The following is a 22,554-nucleotide window of genomic DNA, read 5'->3' as shown; positions in this document are numbered from 1 at the left end:
TCCAGTGCCTGAGAGTCTGAGACAACTACCCCAGTAAAACACTCAAGTACAATGACTGAGTACTTTGAGATAGCATAAGTTGAAATATTTTCAATAGAATATATTTTGACTTGTGTTAGTTAGAATCATTAAATTGATTGGGTACAGGTTGCCCCAAGAAAGTCCAGTATGGCTTCTTAATTGTCGTTGGAGGCATTTGACAGCGAAGGTGATCCTACATCAGTAGGAGTTCGGTGGGAGCGCTGGAAAAAAGCACTCTTTATATACCTAGATGCCGCTAACGTCAATCAGAGTGAAAAGAGTGAAAAAAAATAAAAAAAAAAAAGACAGTGCATTGGTTTGACATTGCATTGTATATAAAAAAAAACACGTAGTGGTGCAGCTGAATTTAATAAAATTAAGCGAACGCTTGATACATTTCAACAACGCGGAAAAAAAAAACAAGTTGCTAACTCTGCTTATCGTCAACAAGGCTTTGTCAGGTATGGGTGACCTCAAGAGAAAGACATGCCTATTTAAGTTGATCTATGATAGATTTTCAAAGACAATCTACGTCAGTTGAAAATCATTACAAAAATATATTGGTACTGAAGGTACTCGTTATCAGTTAGGGTAATAGGTACATACTGCAGAGATTCATGTAGGTGAATCTCATATAAGTCAGGTGTCCAGTTAAAACAAATAAACTAATGGATCTGTGAGCCTCTATTGAACTAATATAGAAAAAAAAAAGAAATAAAAATGCTGAACTTGTTTGCGTAATTTCACGGGAGGATATTGAAATGTGGTCTCTCTTTCGTGAATACATATTAAAGATTTTCCAAGCGAACTAGTAACCTAAGTTTGTAAATTTATAAAATAAATCTCACTAGTGACCTTATTTCGTCTGGTCAAGAAAATGAACAAAAGGACAACAATCAGCGGCTGAATCAGCTTTGTCTGTAGTGATTGTAAAATGTTAAATAATCACAGATTTCAATGCTTCACGTCAATTATCTAGGTACCTAACTACCTACAATGCACATTATTTAGAGGTTAGGGAACATGATTCTATATATAAATGGATTGATAGACGGATGTGAAGTTAAGGGTACAACTGAGAGAAATTTGCCTTGTGAATCTAACTCGTCTTGTTGCGTGTTTATTTGTTTGAAACAATAGTATTTTAGTAAAGGGAATAAATCACAATATTGATGATACAAGTCGAATTTGTACGAACCAAACAACAAGGTCAAACTTGTTAAAATATATTTTATTGAATCAGCTAAACATATGTTTAAAACAATATGTGACATGTGCTTTTACAAAATCGACTTGTTGGTTTAAATAAAACATTGGTTCAAAAAAAAAATCAATAATAATTCCTCCCACGAACGCTCCGGCTGTGGAATGAGCTATGTCAAGGTATTCCCGATGAACTACAGTATGGGGTTCTAAAAAAAAAAAAGGAGTATACAAGTTTCTAATGGGTCGGCGACGCGCATGTGACACCCCTTGAGTTGCAGGCGTCCATAGGTTACGGTGACCGCTTTCAATTAGGAGGCCCTATAACTGTTTGCCACCGACGTGGTATAAAAAAAAAGTAGAATGTAGAAGTGTAGTTACACTTAACAACATCAAACTTGTAGTTGGAATGAAAGAACACGTAGGCGCAATTTAAAAAAAAAAAAAATTAAATGTTGAAAGAACATGAAATCTAGTTGTTTTTCTCTCCGTGTGACACATAAATAAACGCTGAGTCTGTCAAGATATAACATCTCCTGCAGGAATTTAAAGACACAGCTGCAAAAACAAAATCAAATCGTGGTACCTTGGGAGAAACACTGTGCTTACCTACTAAACTACCTCGTAGTTCGGTGAGCTGTATAAGTATACTGTTACTCCTGTTACTCCGGTCAATTTCAGTATGACTTGATGCCTTGTAAATGGGCATGCTGATTTGTTCGGTTAACAGCGCAAAGAAAGTAAATCAAGGAGATAATATTTGGGTAATAATTTAGATGATATTTTATCAAAGGAATGGAATGCACTCCCACCATAGATGTTCCCAGAAAAATACGACCTCGGTCTCTTTAAGATAAAAGTGAATATGCTAAGTATTACTGAATCGGTGAGCTCCATCTTCGACTATGTCTTCACCTTCCATCAGGTGTGACTATGGTCAATCGCCAATCAGCCAAAAAAAAAAAAAAAAAAAAGTGGTTTTGTAATTTCTTTAATAATCATATTATAAAATAGCCTAGCCTAAGAGTTAAGATCTTAAGATAGATAAAGAGATAATAATAATAAAAAAAAGATGTTGATAAAATACTTTAAAAGAAAAGTGTTATCTAAAATATATACATACTGTGTAGATATAAATCGGATGTTAGTATAATTGGGTCAATTGGGTAAGCACTTCTTAAATAGTATATGAACAGCTATCTATTTTAGAAAATTAATCGTTGATTACTTTGTGTGGTACAAAGTATCTACGAGAAAGAAAGCTGACCATGATGAAACAAAATCAATAAAACGATAAAGTGGATACGTGACCCTGAATCGGATTTTAATGCATATTCTATATAGTATCTCTATGTATTACAATGCAATGAATCACGAGCCCTTTCGATCCAGAAAAAAAAACAGGAGACAGTAAAAGTTTTAATAACTATGCACTGCAATTTATAATTAAATTTATGAGTAGGTAGATCTAACTAAACATTATAATATCCGTAAGTATTATGAATTGCATTAGATGAAATGAAAAATGAAATAAAATGAAATAAATGTTTATTCAAAAACTAAACTTACAACTAAATTTATCTTCTGCCAAACCAGAGTATGGTTTGTCGGCAGACGAGGCTCCAGATACATTAGGTTCTATAACGAAATACTTATATGTACTATTTACTAGTTACTAGCAATAATAGGTGCATATAATGAAGTATAGGGCCGATACAATCAGTTATCATCAATAATTACCTAATATACATTAGACGCCTGACAAGCGACCTATTAAAAAAATGTAAATCATGAAAAGGTATGAAATTAGTGAAATATTATTGTACGAGCCGTACACCTTAGATGATATGATTCTTGATGGTTGATTGTAGTCTTGATAGAAACACTGATTTTTGATACACTTATAAATTTATTGATAACCAAGGTATACTGAGTACTAGCTAGGAGCACGTATAAACGTAAACTAATGCATAAATCGATGTATAGCGTAATCGCAAATACAGCAATCAATCAATCAATCAATCATTATTTATTTGCAATAAAACATAACTAAATGCATGCAAATGCAATCAAGCAATGCAAAGCAATTCTAATCAAGTCATAATTATATTAATTTTAATGCTGACGCGAGAAATGTGCGATGCTTGCATTGTACAATTATATTGTATGCTATTGAAGAAAAAAAAACACTCATATATGTATATAAATATTAAAAAAAAAAAAATATGTACTAATCTAGTTTTCAAAACAGTCTGAATTGAAAAAGGTAACAGATTTAAAGAAGAAAGAATGAGACTGACATCTAGGAATTGTAGTTAATAAAACACACAAGTATGTTTGAGTATACACTGCAGGTGGTGGTGCAGCGTCCGCTCTGAGTCAACCCTCAGACCGGAATGTCCTAAACATATGACTAAAGATAGAAAATTAATCCCTAATTATAACACTACTTCACATACAGTACTAAGTGGTAAAGACGGAGATTATCAAGTTAGGAATGACGAAAGTGGGCAGACAATTAGAATAAACGTAGTACATTAAAAAAAAAAAAAAAAAAGATACACGGCACAGCATGGCAAGTATTTGAATTAAAACTAAATTGACCTATTATTTAAATATTTATAAATAAAAAAAAAATTAAAACAAGAAAGGGATGTAGTGTATAGGTGTCTCGAGTACATATGGCAGTCGGTGTCCGAGAGAGATAGAGGACGGACGTGCGGTGTGTATTGGCGAGCCAACCCAATGTATATAGATCAAGAAAAGTTCGCCTAGGTCTAATAGCGTGACATTACAGAAGTTAGTTCTAGAGCACCGATCATATGGCTACAACTGGCTGCAGCAGAGTCGAGCGCAGGCTGATAAGCGGGATGGCTTCATGTCTTACATAAAACAGCTGTCCAAGGATAAGATCACACTCTTCAGTCAGGGTGGCAGCAAAGGTAAAGCCTTAACAGATTACCGCTCCACACCAAGATTACAGCAGGGTTATTACATTTTAATTAGTACTGTAACAGCCAGGGTGTTTATTGTTTCAGCCTTGAGCTGCACTATAATAATGTGTGCAACATTTACTCAACTAATAATGTAACAAACTCTGTTGCTCAAAGAATAGGCTACTTTTTAGTTGAATCAGCTACTTTTTAAGAACTGTCAAAACGTCTAGGGAACAAATCAAATTATTTTATTGAATATTTTTTGATTTGTTCTTTTTTCAAGTAGTCACACTACTATGTATATATAAATTATAAATTGAAATAGATATGATACACGAAAGAAAAATCGACAAGGCTTCACTGGTGGCCGAGCAAGGAATCGAACCCGGGTCTTCAGCTTACGCGGCTAACGTCTTCACCACTAGACCACCCGCCCGCGGCGGCGTGCGATTCCCGGCTCGGCCAAGCAAGTATTTATTATTAGCACAGAATATATAATAGTATGTGCACAATAAAGAATATTATTATTATTTGTATGTCTTACCATATCTCGGGACCATGGGGTCCCGGACTTTTGGGAGGCATGTGTGGGGCCGAAGCCAACAGCACAGAGGCCCTTTTAGACACTTTAATCTAAAGGCAAGGGATACACCTGGCGGATACCATCCCCGAGCGCACAATATGATACATCCGGAGATGGTCCCCGCCAGGTGTAAAGACTATTTCAGTGCAGCACTTTTGTGTTGCGATGGGAACTAAGGTCATAGGCTATTGTTGTGCAAGTTGGATGGACTGGATAATGGTCAATGGGGGGAGACTATCGGACACCTGCCATGACAACTAGTCTCAAGATTGTAAAAGACAGGCGGTGACTCGCCAACTCATTGAGTGGGCCCTGCAAAACGGCCGCACGCATGGTGCGACAACAGAGCAACACTTGAAGAGTGGCTGAAAGGTTGTCGAGAGGTGAGACTGCGGTAGCCAGATCCCGGTGATCCGTTCAGCAGGCCGCCGGCGTTATGACATTTTACACTTCCAACCTGGAGCATAGGTCCCGCTCTTGCGAATCCACTCTGGCCGGCCTGTTAAGGCAAGCGCAGAGGCGAGGGCTAGATGGAAGTGCCCTCTGGAATAGGGGTCCGCGGTGTCGCCACTCACCGTCAGCTCGCCACAAGCTGCCCCCGCGGGCTTATTATTATTATTATTAATAGTACAAGTACAGAAGGCCCACTGCTTTGATGTTCACGAAATGCCGCCTTTTTAAATGCCTACAAAATTTTTACAAAGAAACGAGCCGCACGTGCGCAGCGTCGGATGATAGGGTTGCCTATGGATTAAAACGAATTAATTACTCAGATAAAATTTTATACTATTATATTTAAGTCTTGGGTACTTTCTAGGTATATACATATACAGTATTTTGGTTTAAGTTCCAACATCACAAGCCTTATTGAACTTTTCCGTGGGACTTAATAGTAGATCTGTGTAAGAATGTCCTATGGTACATTTTATTCATGCTGTCTATTTAACTTAGCAATTAGCATTGATAGCCACACGCGGACATCGCATATGAACCTTAAAAAAAAACTCGCGACGTAAAATAACAATAGAAAGTGTGAACGTGCTTTCCGTGAGAACGCGCGCCACCCCTGATTAGGCCGCGAACTCGCGGCCGCCGGCATATACTTGTAGCACGGCGATAGAATCGCGGAGTGAGCCGCCCCTGTTATTAGCCAGGTTCATACAGAGCGAGGTATGCTGCGAGGCAATGTGCTCACACGGCAAACATTGGACAAAGTAGACGTGCCTCGGCCGAGCATAACACGCGCACTGCCCATCACGTCTACAGATCACGCTTGTCTCGCGAGGTAATCTGTGAGGACCGGACTAATCCAGCTAATTAAGCATGAGCCAGTTCACTTTTTCTCATACAATTTTTCTATTTTATTTTTAACTAGATGACAAGTTACCCATAGAGTACTGTTTGAAGCCCACGGAATACCTGCCATCGTTCCGCAAGGGATCCAATAACTGGGCTCTGTCAGCCCAGTATGTCAATGGCAGACATTTTCTTACGGCGTTTGAACTTAACGAAGGCACATTGATAGTAAGTTTCCAACCCCAATTTTCTACTTTTACTATTTTATGAATGTTCAAATATGTTATTTGCTATATGTAAATAAAGAATAATAAAAAGCTTTTAATCCTCATTGCACTTATTACACTATTCCATAAATTGTGGTTTAATTATGTTGGTGCATTACACCTTTTTTGGGTGAAGGCCTCGATCGATTTCCACATTCCTATCTTTGGCAATTTGGATCCAGTTTAGACCAACTGGTTTTTTAATATCTTTGTCCCATCTTGTGTATGGTCTGCCGCTGCCTGCTGCGACATTTGCCTAGGGGGCCATTTGCAATATGTGTTGATTTAAAATTCTAACATTTCGCCACTTGTTCGAATTTCCTATATTTCGCATTTTTGTTGTTGATTGCTATAAAATTAAAAAACAAAAAGTCCTTCCTTCTCTTTCATTAGTGTAATCTAACAATTTCATACATTTTAGTTGGAAAGCCCAGAGGAAGAATCGCCATCAAGAACACTCAGACCCTGTGTTAAGAAGGATGGCCAGTATATGTTAGGGCTTTGGTCGCAGCGACTGATATTTCTGCTGAGGAAAAATGAGCTGGAAGTTCACAGTGCCAACTTTTCTGTCGTGCAAGTAAGTGGTTTATCAGGGTTCTGACTTGTTAGATAAGGTCCTTTTTAGGGTTCCGTAGTCAACTAGGAACCCTTATAATTTCGCCATGTCTGTCTGTCCGTCCATCCGTCCGTCCGTCCGCGGATAATCTCAGTAACTGTTAGCACTAGGAAGCTGAAATTTAGTACCAATATGTAGGTATATCAATCACGCCAACAAAGTGCAAAAATAAAAAATGGAAAAAAAACGATTTATTAGGGTACCCCCCCTACATGTAAAGTGGGGGCTGATATTTTTTTTCATTCCAACCCCAACGTGTGATATATTGTTGGATAGGTATTAAAAAATGAATAAGGGTTTACTAAGATTGTTTTTTGACCATATTAATATTTTCGGAAATAATCGCTCCTAAAGGAAAAAAAAGTGCGTCCCGGCCCTCTAACTTTTGAACCATATGTTTAAAGAATATGATAAAAATCACAAAAGTAGAACTTTATAAATACTTTCTAGAAAAATAGTTTTGAACTTGATAGGTTCAGTAGTTTTTGATAAAAATGCGGAAAACTACGGAACCCTACACTGAGCGTGGCCCGACACGCTCTTGGCCGGTTTTTTATTACTGTTATTATTGGGAGCCTGTTATGTCCCACTGCTGGGCAAAGGCATCTCCCCTCTTTTTCCAATCTTCCCGATCTCGGGCAGTTTTGGGCCAATTATTAAGGAAGCAATCCGAATCGTCCCGCCATCGCCGGCGGGGTCTGCCAGATCCTCGCGCTAGGCCGGGTTGCCACTCTGTGGCAATCTTAGCCCACACGTGCAGCCCAGTCCCACTTTAGCTTGGTCGCTTTCCAAGCCACATCGACAATTTTTGTCTTGGAGCGCAGCATAGTGTTTCGGATACGATCCATTAATTTTACGCCTAATATGATGCGCTCCAAAGCTCGCTGGCAAACCCCGAGTTTGGACCTCTGAGACGCTGAGGTTAGGCTATTGTTGCATATTTCCCATAGTAAATGCATCGATTCAAAGCATCTTTAATACAGTTTTAAAAGTAATTTCTAATAAAAGATTGACGTTTTTAAAAAAGAGACAGTCCAGAGACTCTAAGCACTTTTGCCGACAATATGAAATCCATATATGAATGGTTTTTTTTTGGTGTTAATCAGTTTCTGACTGATGTCAGTAATTATTACGCCATTGCAAAAATACATAAGCCAATAATACAAATGCATATAAATCGTAGAATAAAAAAATCTGTGCTTATGTTAGAAAGTGACAGTCGGAAAGTACTTTATGTGGGAGATTTTGTTGCTGTATAAAACGCAAGGATGCCAAGTTTTACATTGCTTACAGGGCGAAGCTCTTCTAGGCACCAAAAGGGACTTCACAGAGCTATGGGCAGCGGAGCTCATAGGCGACGTTCGTGGCGCTCACATAATGTCTTCCAAAGAGCCGTCAAATGCGACCGGCGGATGGAAGGAACCGACTTTTATGTGCGACCTGCAACTGCCACGGTTCGCGCTCGATGGGTGCCTTGTGGTCACAACTCGCGGGGTCTATATACTGAACACTGTGTAAGTAACTAGTGTAACTAGTTTAACATTATATCCATGATTCCATTCCAAATTTGAAGTTAGTGTTGTTCGCTGATGACACCAACGCTATAGTGTCCGCGGATTGTATAGAAGAACTAAATGAAATAATGAATAGCGCTCTTAAAGCATTTTCTTCTTGGTTTTCAGTGAATAATCTTACCTTGAATAGTAGCAAAACTAAATCAATTTTATTTAATACTAGTCCTAGATGCACCGATTCCTTATCCCTTAGTATAAATGGCGATATCATAGAACAAGTTGAGGTAGTAAAATTCTTGGGGGTTTTGATTGACTCTAATCTAAATTGGCAGCCGCAACTAGAAGAGTTAAACAATTCATTAAGTTCAAGTTGTTTTGCTCTGAGAAGCTTACGGGAAGAAACCAATATTGAACAACTCAAGTCGGTCTACTACGCCCTTATTGAATCTAAACTGCGGTACAGCATTAAATTATGGGGAAACAGTTACCTATATAACACTCAAAGTGCTTTCTTGGTGCAGAAAAGGGCCATACGAATTATTGTCAGAATACCGCAGTGGGAATCGTGCAAGCCGCATTTTAAAAAACTTAAAATATTGACTGTGCCTTGCCTATACATCTTGGTTCTCCTATCAGGGCTTGTCAAAAATTTGGAGGAAACTGAAAGTGATTATGACAGAGCATTGAGATTTGCAACGAGAAGAAAAGACCTTAAAAATAGTTTAGTGCCTAAATTAAAAATTGTGCAACATTCAGCAAGCTACCAGGCAGTTCATCTTTTTAACAAACTACCAATTGAGTTTAAGCAGATCTCTGATTGTAAACTGTTCAAGCGCAAGTTAAAGGCTTTTCTAGTAGAAAAATGTTATTACTCAATTAATGATTTTCTAAATGACATGTTTTAATTGGTTTGTGATAATTACTTATTTATTTTATTTATGTTTTCTTTGGTAATTGTATACAATGTAAATAACGTGGTTATAAATTGTTACTTCTGTTTTATTTTTACTTTTATTGCTATAGTTATGGACATTTAGTGTAGTAAATACTAGTAGGATGAATATTTTTGTAGTAGTTTTAGTATTGTATTGTATATAATTATTATATGCATGAATGAATATTCGACACAATGTTTATTGTTAAGAATAAATAAAAATAAAAATAAAAAAAAAAAACTACAATGAATATTTAAGGCATATCCATATCCATTGGTATAGCGAGGGTGGATGGAAGGAACCGACTTTTATGTGCGACCTGCAATTGCCGCGGTTCGCGCTTGATGGATCCCCGTGGTCACGACTCGCGGGGCCTGTATACTGAATACTGTAAGCACTAACAACACAAATTTTTATCATAACGAACTTATAATGTCGGACATTTTGGGATAAAAAGATTTTTTTAGTGGAATTTGGATGATAATTTGTTCATTTGTGAAAGGCATCACATGGTTGTTTAAACATTTGGACACTAACAAGTTATTCGTGTAATATACGAGCAAATTTCGTTAAATAGCGACATACCTAACCCTTTTGCTTGAGCACGTCAAATTTTTTCAATGGAAATTAATAACTGTTCATGTTATGTAGACTCCATTAAATATATAGCGAATGGTTTTCTCTATAGGTCTGAACCGTGCGAATGGCTAGTCGGTGTGATAATGCGCGGCGGCGGCGGCGCCGAACAACGCGCGGCGGCGCTCGGCGCTCCCGTGCCAACTTTACTGCGCGCCTCCGCCGACATGTTGTTATCGCGTGGCAAAATCGCGCCCGCTATGTACCTGTTCTCACTGTCACAGGTGAGTTATACTTGTTACACTGTATGTATAGAGGGTTAGCTAATCGGCGTGATCATGCGCGGCGGCGCTCGGCGCTCCCGTGCCAACACTGCCAACTTTACTGCGCGTCTTGGCAAAATTGCGCCCACTATGTACCTGTTCTCACTGTCACAGGTGAGTTTATACTTGTTACACTGTATGTATAGAGGGTTAGATAATCGGCGTGATAATGCGCGGCGGCGGCGGCGTCGAGCAACGCGCGGCGGCGCTCGGCGCTCCCGTGCCAACGCTTCTGCGCGATAGTAAGGCGGCGGAATTGAAAAAGTCGTCTAGTTTTGAAGTTGATGTGACTGGAGAGTATACTGCTGACAAGTGGTATCGTTGTGATCGGTAGACTTTACTGAGTACGAAATAATGACTTGTCACTTTCTCAGACTGTGGGGGGTTAACTATGACGTCACAAAGATCGCGGTCCCGGGTTTCAATTTTTTGCCAATTTGTCTAGAACCCCTTATCCAATTTTGAAAAATGAGGTGTCGATTGAAAGCGTATAACATGCTGATTAAGATTTATTATATGTGAAGAGTATAGTTTTGTTAGTTATTTTTTAATTAATAATAATGCAAAAATACTTTTTTTTACTCTCTTTTTTGATTTTTGTGACTCAAAAAGGCAATGAAAACGGCCACTTAGCTAAAAAATATGTTATATAAATCATTTAACTACATTATTAAGCTATCTGTTGCTTTTTAAATTTCTACGATCGGATAATAAATAAGCAAACTACAACCACATACCTGTAGGCGGGGAGTACCGCTTGACACGCGTTCCCATACATTCGGCGTCTACCAAATTACACCTCGCGCAAAATTCGTTTCAAGCAGATATACCTCTAATCTTATTCATCGTAACCTATCAATATTGGTATCATTTGAAAGTACAATTAAAGTACTTTAAGAAACAATGTCAATCATTTTCATAAAATCAATAATCGCCAGTCTGTGGTGGTTACAAAGGAAAAAAGTGGGTATGCAATTTGACTGGTTTCCTAGGTTTGATACCCTAGACGAGTTTAAAAGGGGAGGTAAAGGTGACATATGGGTTGTTCTCTGGCCTAAAAGCTATACAGAGGGTCAGGGGAGAAAAAACTAGGGTTTAAGTTTAGTTTTAAGTTATTTTTTCTTTTATTTGTTGATTTTATTGTGTTTAATTTTTTTGTAATTTTATCAAGGATACACATTGGTTTCTTTTGCTGAAAATTCCCTTTTTTATGAGAAATGTTATGAATTTCATGGCATTTTCCGATAGAGACTAAAATTAACTTTCAAATAAGGCCACATAGTCATACTGATACATAGTCATACCCTTAATATTATATAAGTAAAAGTATGACTATGTGGCCTACTGATACATAGTCATACCCTTAATATTATATAAGTAAAAGTATGACTATGTGGCCTTATTTGAAAGTTAATTTTAGTCTCTATCGGAAAAAGCCATAAAATTCATAACATTTCTCATAAAAAAGGCAACTTTTAGCAAAAGAAACCAACGTGTATCCTTGATAAAATTACAAAAAATTTAACACAATAAAATCAACAAATAAAGGAAAAATAACTTAAAACTAAACTTAAACCCTAGTTTTTTCTCCCCTGACCCTCTGTGTAGCTTTTAGGCCAGAGAAAAACCCATATGTCACCTTTACCTCCCCTTTTAAACTCGTCTAGGGTATCAAACCTAGGAAACCAGTCAAATTGCATACCCACTTTTTTCCTTTGTAACCACCACAGACTGGCGATTATTGATTTAAAAAAAATGATTGACATTGTTTTTTAAAGTACTTTAATTGTGCTTTCAAATGATATCAATATTGATAGGTTACGATGAATAAGATTAGAGGTATATCTGCTTGAAACGAATTTTGCGCGAGGTGTAATTTGGTAGACGCCGAATGTATGGGAACGCGTGTCAAGCGGTACTCCCGCCTACAGGTATGTGGTTGTAGTTTGCTCATTTATTATCCGATCGTAGAAATTCAAAAAGCAACAGATAGCTTAATAATGTAGTTAAATGATTTATATAACATATTTTTTAGCTAAGTGGCCGTTTTCATTGCCTTTTTGAGTCACAAAAATCAAAAAAGAGAGTAAAAAAACGTATTTTTTGCATTATTGTTAATTAAAAAATAACTAACAAAACTATACTTTTCACATATAATAAATCTTAATCAGCATGTTATACGCTTTCAATCGACACCTCATTTTTCAAAATTGGATAAGGGGTTCTAGACAAATTGGCAAAAAAATTAAACCCGGGACCGCGATCTTTGTGACGTCATAGTTAACCCCCCCCCACAGTCTGAGAAAGTGACAAGTCATTATTTCGTACTCAGTAAAGTGTACCGATCACAACGATACCACTTGTCAGCAGTATACTCTCCAGTCACATCAACTTTTCCCGAGACCCTCTCGCCGCTCTACTAGATACGACCGTGCTATTGGTGCTGTTGTACATACATGACTACTGGCAATTGTGACTTTTGTTAAGAGCTGTGGAGTCAATACGATATTCCTTTAACATCCATAACTACATATTATGATTCATGCGTGTATTTTGTCATACAGAGTCAGCCAGATGGATGGGTAGCTAGACTTGGAGTGTTCGGACGACTTCATGAACTGTCGATGTATAAACACACCGGTCACGCAGCGCTCGGCGCGCCGGCCATCGCCATTAAAATGTTAGCCCTGCTGCTCAAGATGGGAACCAATGAGGAGGAAACGTTTGATATGTGAGTAATTGAGTATATCTGACTCTAGATTAGATATATACCTACACTCAGTTCAACCTTACTTGTCCAATCATGTAAACAAACACTGCTGGAAAACATTATCTCACTTTTCTCTGGAATTGCACATTAACCATCACTTAAAATGTTATTATACACTTAAATAAACTCACAAAAGTATTGAAATCAATCAAAAAAACCACTGACAAATATAATTTCTAAAACGATTCTCATCAATAGTCGTAATTACGAACGGATGACATCAAAAACTCCTGACATTACGAAGTCTAGATTAGACGGTAGTCGTAATGTTGGGATGACAACTAATCGTAGTTATCGTTAGGAACGATCGATATTAATCATTGATCATATTTGACGTATCGTTTGTTTACATGATAGGACAAGTAAAGATGAACCGACTGTAGACTGGTAATTCGTATCGTAGTGCTCGCATAACTTCACGAACTGCCGAGGTATAAACATACTAAGTACGCGACCCTCGGTGCGCCCGCCGTTTCTATTAAAATGCTGGTGTTGCTGCTCAAAATGGGGACCAATAAAGAGGAAACGTTTCATATCTACGTGGTTGACTATCTGACTCAAATAAGTACGTAGTCTGAGACAAAATGCTATTCTTTAAGTAAAATTAGACTCCAATATCGATTTATTTCTACATATGGAACCTCAATATCAGTTTCTTTCCAGGGACGCAAAGTTCACAACGCTGCCACCAGTCGAACTAACCGAACTCACGTCAATCGCCGCTGCCATCGGTCTCTGGGATCTGGTCCCAGTGTTCAGCACACATTGCGGTCACCCCGCCCTCATATTAAACGCACTGAAATCGAGGAAACTCTGCCGCAGCGCGATTAACTGTCTACTCCAACAGTTATACATTGTGCCGCTGCTTTTGGAGGAAAATGCTCAGTGGCTGTTTGATTTTATAGCGGAGAAATGTGACAGCTTTGACACGAAAATACTCAAGGTAAATATCTATCAGTCTCTGGGGCATAGTCCCAGTATTCAGTACACATTGCGGTCACCCCGCCCTCATATTAAACGCACTGAAATCGAGGAAACTCTCCCGCAGCGCGATTAACTGTCTACTCCAACAGTTATGCATTGTGCCGCTGCTTTTGGAGGAAAATGCTCAGTGGCTGTTTGATTTTATAGCGGAGAAATGTGACAGCTTTGACACGAAAATACTCAAGGTAAATATCTATCAGTCTCTGGGGCATAGTCCCAGTATTCAGTACACATTGCGGTCACCCCGCCCTCATATTAAACGCACTGAAATCGAGGAAACTCTCCCGCAGCGCGATTAACTGTCTACTCCAACAGTTATACATTGTGCCGCTGCTTTTGGAGGAAAATGCTCAGTGGCTGTTTGATTTTATAGCGGAGAAATGTGACAGCTTTGACACGAAAATACTCAAGGTAAATATCTATCAGTTTCTGGGGCATAGTCCCAGTATTCAGTACACATTGCGGTCACCCAGCCCTCATATTAAACGCACTGAAATGAAGGAAACTCTGCCGCAGCGCTATTAACTGTCTACTCCAACAGTTATACATTGTGCCGCTGCTTTTGGAGGAAAATGCTCAGTGGCTGTTTGATTTTATAGCGGAGAAATGTGACAGCTTTGACACGAAAATACTCAAGGTAAATATCTATCAGTTTCTGGGGCATAGTCCCAGTATTCAGTACACATTGCGGTCACCCAGCCCTCATATTAAACGCACTGAAATGAAGGAAACTCTGCCGCAGCGCTATTAACTGTCTACTCCAACAGTTATACATTGTGCCGCTGCTTTTGGAGGAAAATGCTCAGTGGCTGTTTGATTTTATAGCGGAGAAATGTGACAGCTTTGACACGAAAATACTCAAGGTAAATATCTATCAGTCTCTGGGGCATAGTCCCAGTATTCAGTACACATTGCGGTCACCCCGCCCTCATATTAAACGCACTGAAATCGAGGAAACTCTGCCGCAGCGCGATTAACTGTCTACTCCAACAGTTATACATTGTGCCGCTGCTTTTGGAGGAAAATGCTCAGTGGCTGTTTGATTTTATAGCGGAGAAATGTGACAGCTTTGACACGAAAATACTCAAGGTAAATATCTATCAGTCTCTGGGGCATAGTCCCAGTATTCAGCACACATTGTGGTCACCCAGCCCTCATATTGACTGCACTGAAGTCGTGAAAATGCTTCAGGAGAATATAATATGTGGGATTTTATACATATATTGTTGTTTTGATTTCAGTGCTTCTGTTTGTGGCTGAACCCAATGCAAGAACAATTACGACCTGTTATGCGAGATCTGAATCAGGGAATATCTTCAGTTTACGTAAGTACCTACTCTTATCTAGGAACATTATAACTTGCGTTGTTTTAAATCCGCATGCCTTTTTTGCGTCCATTTATTATTAACATGAATACCTAGAAGTTAACCCTTTAATTATTAATGACGTCCACGAACACAGTTTTGTAAATTATTTTTTAACGAGCAGAAACGTCTGCTAACGATTCTGAACATTTTTATATGAACACATTCGTGGACACGTATATGCTATAGCATACGCGTAGTCATTTGTTTCCTTTGGCCTATGACGGATGATGTCACTAAAAAATTTACGCTTCCGGCGGGACTTCACCCCAAGACGTGTGTACATAAGAAAAAACATGAAAAGATTTGCGAAATCCGGCGCGGCTTCCGTAGCTCAATTGGTTAAGAGCAATGCACGGATTGCAGAAGGTGCGGGTTCAAGTCCCGCCGGAAGCGTAAATTTTTCCATTTTTTCCTTTAATATAATAATGTACAGTTTTGTAAAGTTTAAAATCAATAATCATTAATTCCCATATGTTTCTGTTATATATCTGTCCCATATGATGCAATAAAATTGGGGTTTAAACGTTCATAATAGTATATTGTGCAACAAGGGAGGTAAGGGGGATTTTGTTAACGAGTGTTAATAACTCGCGACACCCGCAGGCTGGAGAGAGTTATAGACACGAGTTTACAAAATCCTTACCTCCTGAGTTACACACAATATTTTTCATCACATTTGAGAGCAAAACACAGAGAAAAAAAATCATAAGGCAAAACCTTCAATGAATGGCGGTGTTGTACTACCCGTTGCTATAGCAACGCGGTCAAGCGCAAATAGAGATTGACGTCACAATTTCCTGCCAGATTGCAAATTATAACCATTTATCTACGTGAAATTTACAAAATAAATGTAAAACACACTGAAATAATAGTAAAACATAAATAAAATGAATTTTTCATACTGTATAATATTTTTTTATAGCTTAATAGTCAAATTTTAGTTGTGCACAAAAATCCTTGGCTAATTGAAACACCCTTTGCCTGAAGTATTGTACGGATTGTATTATTTTTTAAAACTAAATCCATTACTCCCTTCGGAATAAAATAGTACATTATTCTAAAGTACACGTAGACGCAATGAGACCTTTAAACAGCAAATGTGATGAAAATGTATATTCTGTTTTAGACAACAAGAATGCTGCAGTTAATATCGACGTTTATGAGAGTAGCGAGTACTCTGGAAGCCCATGGCCCGTGCCCCGACATCCACCTCGAATTGAGTCCGACCTCCGAAACTTGGAAGAATCAGTTCGTACCCCGGAGGTAAATTTCTTGATTTACAGCCAAGAGCATGGTTTTTTAGGGTTATGTAGTCAACTAGGAACCCTTATAAGTTCGCCATGTCTGTCTGTCCGTTCGTCCGTCCGCGGATAATCTCAGTGACCGTTAGCACTAGAAAGCTGAATGGTACCAATAATGTATATCAATCACGCTGACGAAGTGGTAAAACTTGACTGATACTAAATTGAATATACTCTAAGGTAGAGCAGAGTCTAACTGGGGAATTACCTCCGCTTTACAAAAGACCGCAGTCAAGTAGCACTAGACTTTACTCATTGTTGTGTTCCTGCCGGTGAGTAAGGCAGCCAGAGCTCAACGAGGGTGCGGTATGCTGACGACTGGAGGACCTACGGAAGTAATTAGGACAATAGATCCTTCCTCCTTCCTTCCTTCCTCCTCCTTCCTTCGGTCCTTTGAGTCGTCGGCACCCAGGCCCCTTCTAAGTACAGGTTTGTACAAGTTTCTAATGAGTCGAGTCGGCAACGCACATGTGCCACTCCTTGAGTGGCTGGCGTCCATATGTAACAGTGACCGCTTTCCATCAGGCGGACCGTATGCATGTTTGCCACCTACGTGTTACAAAAAAAAAACTCTCGACGAATTCACCTTAAACATTAAAAACTAAATCAAAATCGATTGATTCGTTCGGGAGCTATGATGCTAGACAGACATGTCATGCGTGCGAGTCGGATTTCGACATTTCCATACAAAAAGGTCATGAGCGCCTGACGACATGTAATGGCAACGTACACTAGATTTGTACAATCAAGATTTTGCGTATATTTTGGAAACTATAAGAGATAGAGCAAAAGACTTAAAAAGTGGAAAAAAATATTTTATTAGGGTATTTGTTAAATAGTTTCGCTTTCATAGGGCACTCAGCTGCGGCCTAGGACACTGGGCGCTAACAGACGACGGGAACGCCAAAGTAATGATGACAGAAACGCTGGTCAATACGGATGTTATTGGCAGGGTCGTCGACGTGGCCTGTGGAAGACATCATACGCTGATATTGACTGAAAATGGGGTGAGTCAGAGATATTTTAACCAGGAAAATGCCAAATGAAATCTAGTGTGAACAAGCATCTTCTGGGCGCATTCACTCCAACGTAGGCCACGTTTTTGCCTTTGGCTAGTCTGTGGCCAAGAGAAAGCCCATTTATTATTTAAAAAAAAAAAGAAAATGCCTATATCAACAGCCATATATCCATTCTATCCATTCTGCGTTTAAAACTGGTTTTATGAAAATCTATAACTATCATTTGGTTCCGAAACCAGTAAATAGCCAGTAAATTTAATAATATCCTGTTGACGGATTTTGTGACCGAAAAAACTCAGGAGAAAGTTGACTTTAATGCGACTCTAAAAGTAATACATACTCTATTATTTACCAGTAACAAACTTTGAGAGGAAAACAAAATTACTATTTCACACTTCGTCCAAAAATCATTACACTAGATCGCATTTATTTGGAAACTTCCTCTCTTCCGTGGCAGATATACGCAGCAGGCGACAACACCTACGGACAGTTAGGTGTCGGTGCGGCGTGGCCCGGCGCGGCAGGCGACTCGGCAACCGCACGCGGCACTCTAATGAGAGCGCGACATGACAACAGTACACCCGTTACTGCTGTGTCCGCTGGGCACTACCACTCGGCTGCGGTCGACCAGGGTGGTCGGTTGTATACCTGGGGGTGAGTACTGTAGCTATCTGTGAGAGAAATTGTTACGGAGCGTGGGTCTTTAATGAGAGCGCGTCATGACAACAGTACACCCGTTACTGCTGTGTCCGCTGGGCATTACCACTCGGCTGCGGTCGACCAGGGTGGTCGGTTGTATACCTGGGGGTGAGTACTGTAACTATCTGTGAGAGAAATTGTTACGGAGCGTGGGTCTTTAATGAGAGCGAGTCGTGACAACAGTGCACCCGTTTCTGCTGTCCGCTGGGCATTGCCACTCGGCTGCGGTTGACCAGGATGGTCGGTTGTATACCTGGGGGTGAGTACTGTAACTATCTGTGAGAGAAGTTGTTACGGAGCGTGGGTCTTTAATGAGAGCGAGTCGTGACAACAGTGCACCCGTTTCTGCTGTCCGCTGGGCATTGCCACTCGGCTGCGGTCGACCAGGGTGGTCGGTTGTATACCTGGGGGTGAGTACTGTAGCTATCTGTGAGAGAAGTTGTTACGGAGCGTGGGTCTCTAATGAGAGCGCGTCATGACAACAGTGCACCCGTTACTGCTGTGTCTGCTGGGCATTACCACTCGGCTGCGGTCGACCAGGGTGGTCGGTTGTATACCTGGGGGTGAGTACTGTAGCTATCTGTGAGAGAAGTTGTTACGGAGCGTGGGTCTTTAATGAGAGCGAGTCGTGACAACAGTGCACCCGTTTCTGCTGTCCGTTGGGCATTACCACTCAGCTGCGGTGGATCAGGGCGGTCGGTTGTATACCTGGGGGTGAGTACTGTTACTGTAGCAATCTGTGTGAGAAGTGGTTACGGAGCGTGGATCTTTAATGAGAGCGCGACATGACAACAGTACACCCGTTACTGCTGTATCCGCTGGGCATTATCACTCGGCTACGGTCGACCAGGGTGGTCGGTTGTATACCTGGGGGTGAGTACTGTAGCTATCTGTGAGAGAAATTGTTACGGAGCGTGGGTCTTTAATGAGAGCGCGTCATGACAACAGTGCACCCGTTACTGCTGTGTCCGCTGGGCATTACCACTCGGCTGCGGTCGACCAGGGTGGTCGGTTGTATACCTGGGGGTGAGTACTGTAACTATCTGTGAGAGAAGTTGTTACGGAGCGTGAGCGTGGGTCTTTAATGAGAGCGAGTCGTGACAACAGTGCACCCGTTTCTGCTGTCCGCTGGGCATTGCCACTCGGCTGCGGTTGACCAGGATGGTCGGTTGTATACCTGGGGGTGAGTACTGTAGCTATCTGTGAGAGAAGTTGTTACGGAGCGTGGGTCTCTAATGAGAGCGCGTCATGACAACAGTGCACCCGTTACTGCTGTGTCTGCTGGGCATTACCACTCGGCTGCGGTCGACCAGGGTGGTCGGTTGTATACCTGGGGGTGAGTACTGTAGCTATCTGTGAGAGAAGTTGTTACGGAGCGTGGGTCTTTAATGAGAGCGAGTCGTGACAACAGTGCACCCGTTTCTGCTGTCCGTTGGGCATTACCACTCAGCTGCGGTGGATCAGGGCGGTCGGTTGTATACCTGGGGGTGAGTACTGTTACTGTAGCAATCTGTGTGAGAAGTGGTTACGGAGCGTGGATCTTTAATGAGAGCGCGACATGACAACAGTACACCCGTTACTGCTGTATCCGCTGGGCATTATCACTCGGCTGCGGTCGACCAGGGTGGTCGGTTGTATACCTGGGGGTGAGTACTGTAGCTATCTGTGAGAGAAGTTGTTACGGAGCGTGGGTCTCTAATGAGAGCGCGTCATGACAACAGTGCACCCGTTACTGCTGTGTCTGCTGGGCATTACCACTCGGCTGCGGTCGACCAGGGTGGTCGGTTGTATACCTGGGGGTGAGTACTGTAGCTATCTGTGAGAGAAGTTGTTACAGAGCGTGGGTCTTTAATGAGAGCGCGTCGTGACAACAGTACACCCGTTACTGCTGTGTCCGCTGGGCATTACCACTCAGCTGCGGTGGATCAGGGCGGTCGGTTGTATACCTAGGGGCGAGTACTGTTACTGTAGCAATCTGTGTGAGAAGTGGTTACGGAGCGTGGGTCTTTAATGAGAGCGCGACATGACAACAGTACACCCGTTACTGCTGTATCCGCTGGGCATTATCACTCGGCTGCGGTCGACCAGGGTGGTCGGTTGTATACCTGGGAGTGAGTACAGTAGATATCTGTGAGTGAGGTGGTCACGGAGCGTAGAACTTTAATGCGAGCGCGACATGACAACAGTACACCCGTTACTACTGTGTCCGCTGGGCATTACCATTCGGCTGCAGTGAATCAGGGCGGCCGGTTGTATGGGTACCTGGGGGTGAGTACTGTATCTATTAGATCTGTGAGTGATGCGGTCACAGCTGGTGGTTCTTAAATGCTAGCGAGACATAACAACAGTCTGATTACTGAGTAGCCGCTGGACATATCGTCACTACTTTTAAAAAAGCTTGTATCTTTGTCTGTCAATGAAAAGAAAATTGTAGTAAGTAAATATGTATGGAATGCATATAGACTTACTGCGTTTTAACTTTGAGGAACAGCGTGAGATACGAGATTTTTTTAAAGTAGTGACGATATGTAATAATAATTCAACATTTTTATTTTAAGGTGGGGCGTGCACGGTCAACTTGGCCTTGGCACAATAGATGACAAATGGACTCCACAGCTGGTCACTAAATTCCAGGGCAGAAAGGTAATTTTTGTTACAAGTCAAAAAAATTATGTTGGATTGTTTTATCAAAGGGTTCCTTACCTTTAAATTCGAATCGATGAAGTCACTAGAGAAAATCTTTAAGATAACTTATAAAATTTTTGGCTGTTAGATTTTTCAAAACCTCTCTGAATTTACGGTAGCTATATGTCAACCAAATAAATAAACAATTTCCCCGTCAGTTACATCTTTCTCTATCCAACAGGTACTACGAGTTGGTTGCGGCGCATGTCACACTTAGGGCCGGTTGCACCAGCACACTTTGACTTTGACGCCCCTTCATCGTTAAAGATGGCTCCGACGACCGTTAAGTCCATATTTGCGTTGCACCATGCCATCCGTCAGTAAAAGGGTTACGATTCATTTAACCGGTGCCAGAGCACCGGTTAACGGCTCGTATTAGGTAAATCTAGGAACCAAAATGGCGGCCAATGTTTTGAATTTGTCCCGTATTTCACGAGTTTATGCTTATTTTAAAATAATTTGAGCTATTAGCAATGTAAAATACTTATAAAACGTTTAAAACAGTAAAAATGTGGAAGTAACTAAACATAAAAAAGTGACAGTGACACACCAGAGTGGTTTTAAGGTTATTTTAATTGCGCGACGATTTGTGTTTGTAAACACCTTTAATTTAATTTATTTTGTTAATAAATGTGTGTGTTTATATTTAGATCGAGTGCAGAATGAGCTTCAGTTGAATATATAATCGATCGATGCTGTAAGAAATTCACAAGTGCGTCCTATGAGATCAAAATTCGACAGCAAATAATGAAAACTATTTGTCGACAATACAGTCTTTAAAAGGGTCTTGGTATATTTGGAATCACGAATAAAATAATAAATATCCTGGAAAAAGTTGTGGATCCATTATGACATCCGAAATCAGGGCGAGAATAACGACAAACATTGTATAAAATCCGACCTTCAAAATCGTATCTCGCGACAGGAATCAACTTTCGTTTTAAACTATACACGTCTATGAGACATACGAAATGAAGTATTTTAGTGTGAAGCAAATGTGTTGGGACAATCTACACAACTTTTAGGCAACAGCATAGGCAAGATATCAGTGAAAAAATGTAAAGAAAATGTTATTATAATACTTCTGTTCATACCTACTTATCTGTGTTTTATTTCTCCTTTTATAACTTTTTCATAAACCTATAATGCAAAAACTTTGCAGTAGTCAACTTAAATTATTTACATTTAACATGTTCAGTGCTGGCGTCGCAAAGTTTGAGACCAAAATAATCCTCCTCCTATGTCGGTGACACAGCGAAGTTGACTTATGCCAGTGGCATAGGAATGAGAATTTATTTGTTTCTACCAGCATAAATAGTGTAGGCTTTTAGTAAAACAGTGGGATGAACGTGAATTCATACTATTCGTAAACACTCCGGACAGAGAGATGCAATCTTGAGTTTGACTAGTGCAAAGGCAAAGTTGACAATCAAGCATGTATTTCAGCTAATTAAATACAT

The 22,554-nt window shown here is 40.2% G+C and overlaps 1 protein-coding gene across 1 annotated transcript; it reads left to right on the top strand.

Annotated features, from left to right (window-relative positions):
- Positions 1 to 4,026: 4,026 nt before the first annotated feature.
- LOC125226505 lies at positions 4,027 to 21,311 on the top strand. The gene is made up of 13 exons (XM_048130487.1): positions 4,027 to 4,166; positions 6,119 to 6,267; positions 6,727 to 6,882; positions 8,215 to 8,435; positions 10,059 to 10,230; positions 12,834 to 13,000; positions 13,703 to 13,982; positions 15,265 to 15,348; positions 16,517 to 16,653; positions 17,545 to 17,698; positions 18,168 to 18,364; positions 20,968 to 21,052; positions 21,276 to 21,311. Exons 1-13 carry the CDS (start codon positions 4,103 to 4,105, stop codon positions 21,309 to 21,311), a joined length of 1,902 nt encoding a protein of 633 aa, XP_047986444.1. The 5' UTR covers positions 4,027 to 4,102.
- Positions 21,312 to 22,554: the final 1,243 nt, after the last annotated feature.

Source organism: Leguminivora glycinivorella, chromosome 5 (assembly GCF_023078275.1).
Source record: "Leguminivora glycinivorella isolate SPB_JAAS2020 chromosome 5, LegGlyc_1.1, whole genome shotgun sequence".
Classification (NCBI taxonomy): Eukaryota; Metazoa; Arthropoda; class Insecta; order Lepidoptera; family Tortricidae; genus Leguminivora; species Leguminivora glycinivorella.
This window is presented reverse-complemented; position numbering and strand designations above follow the sequence as displayed.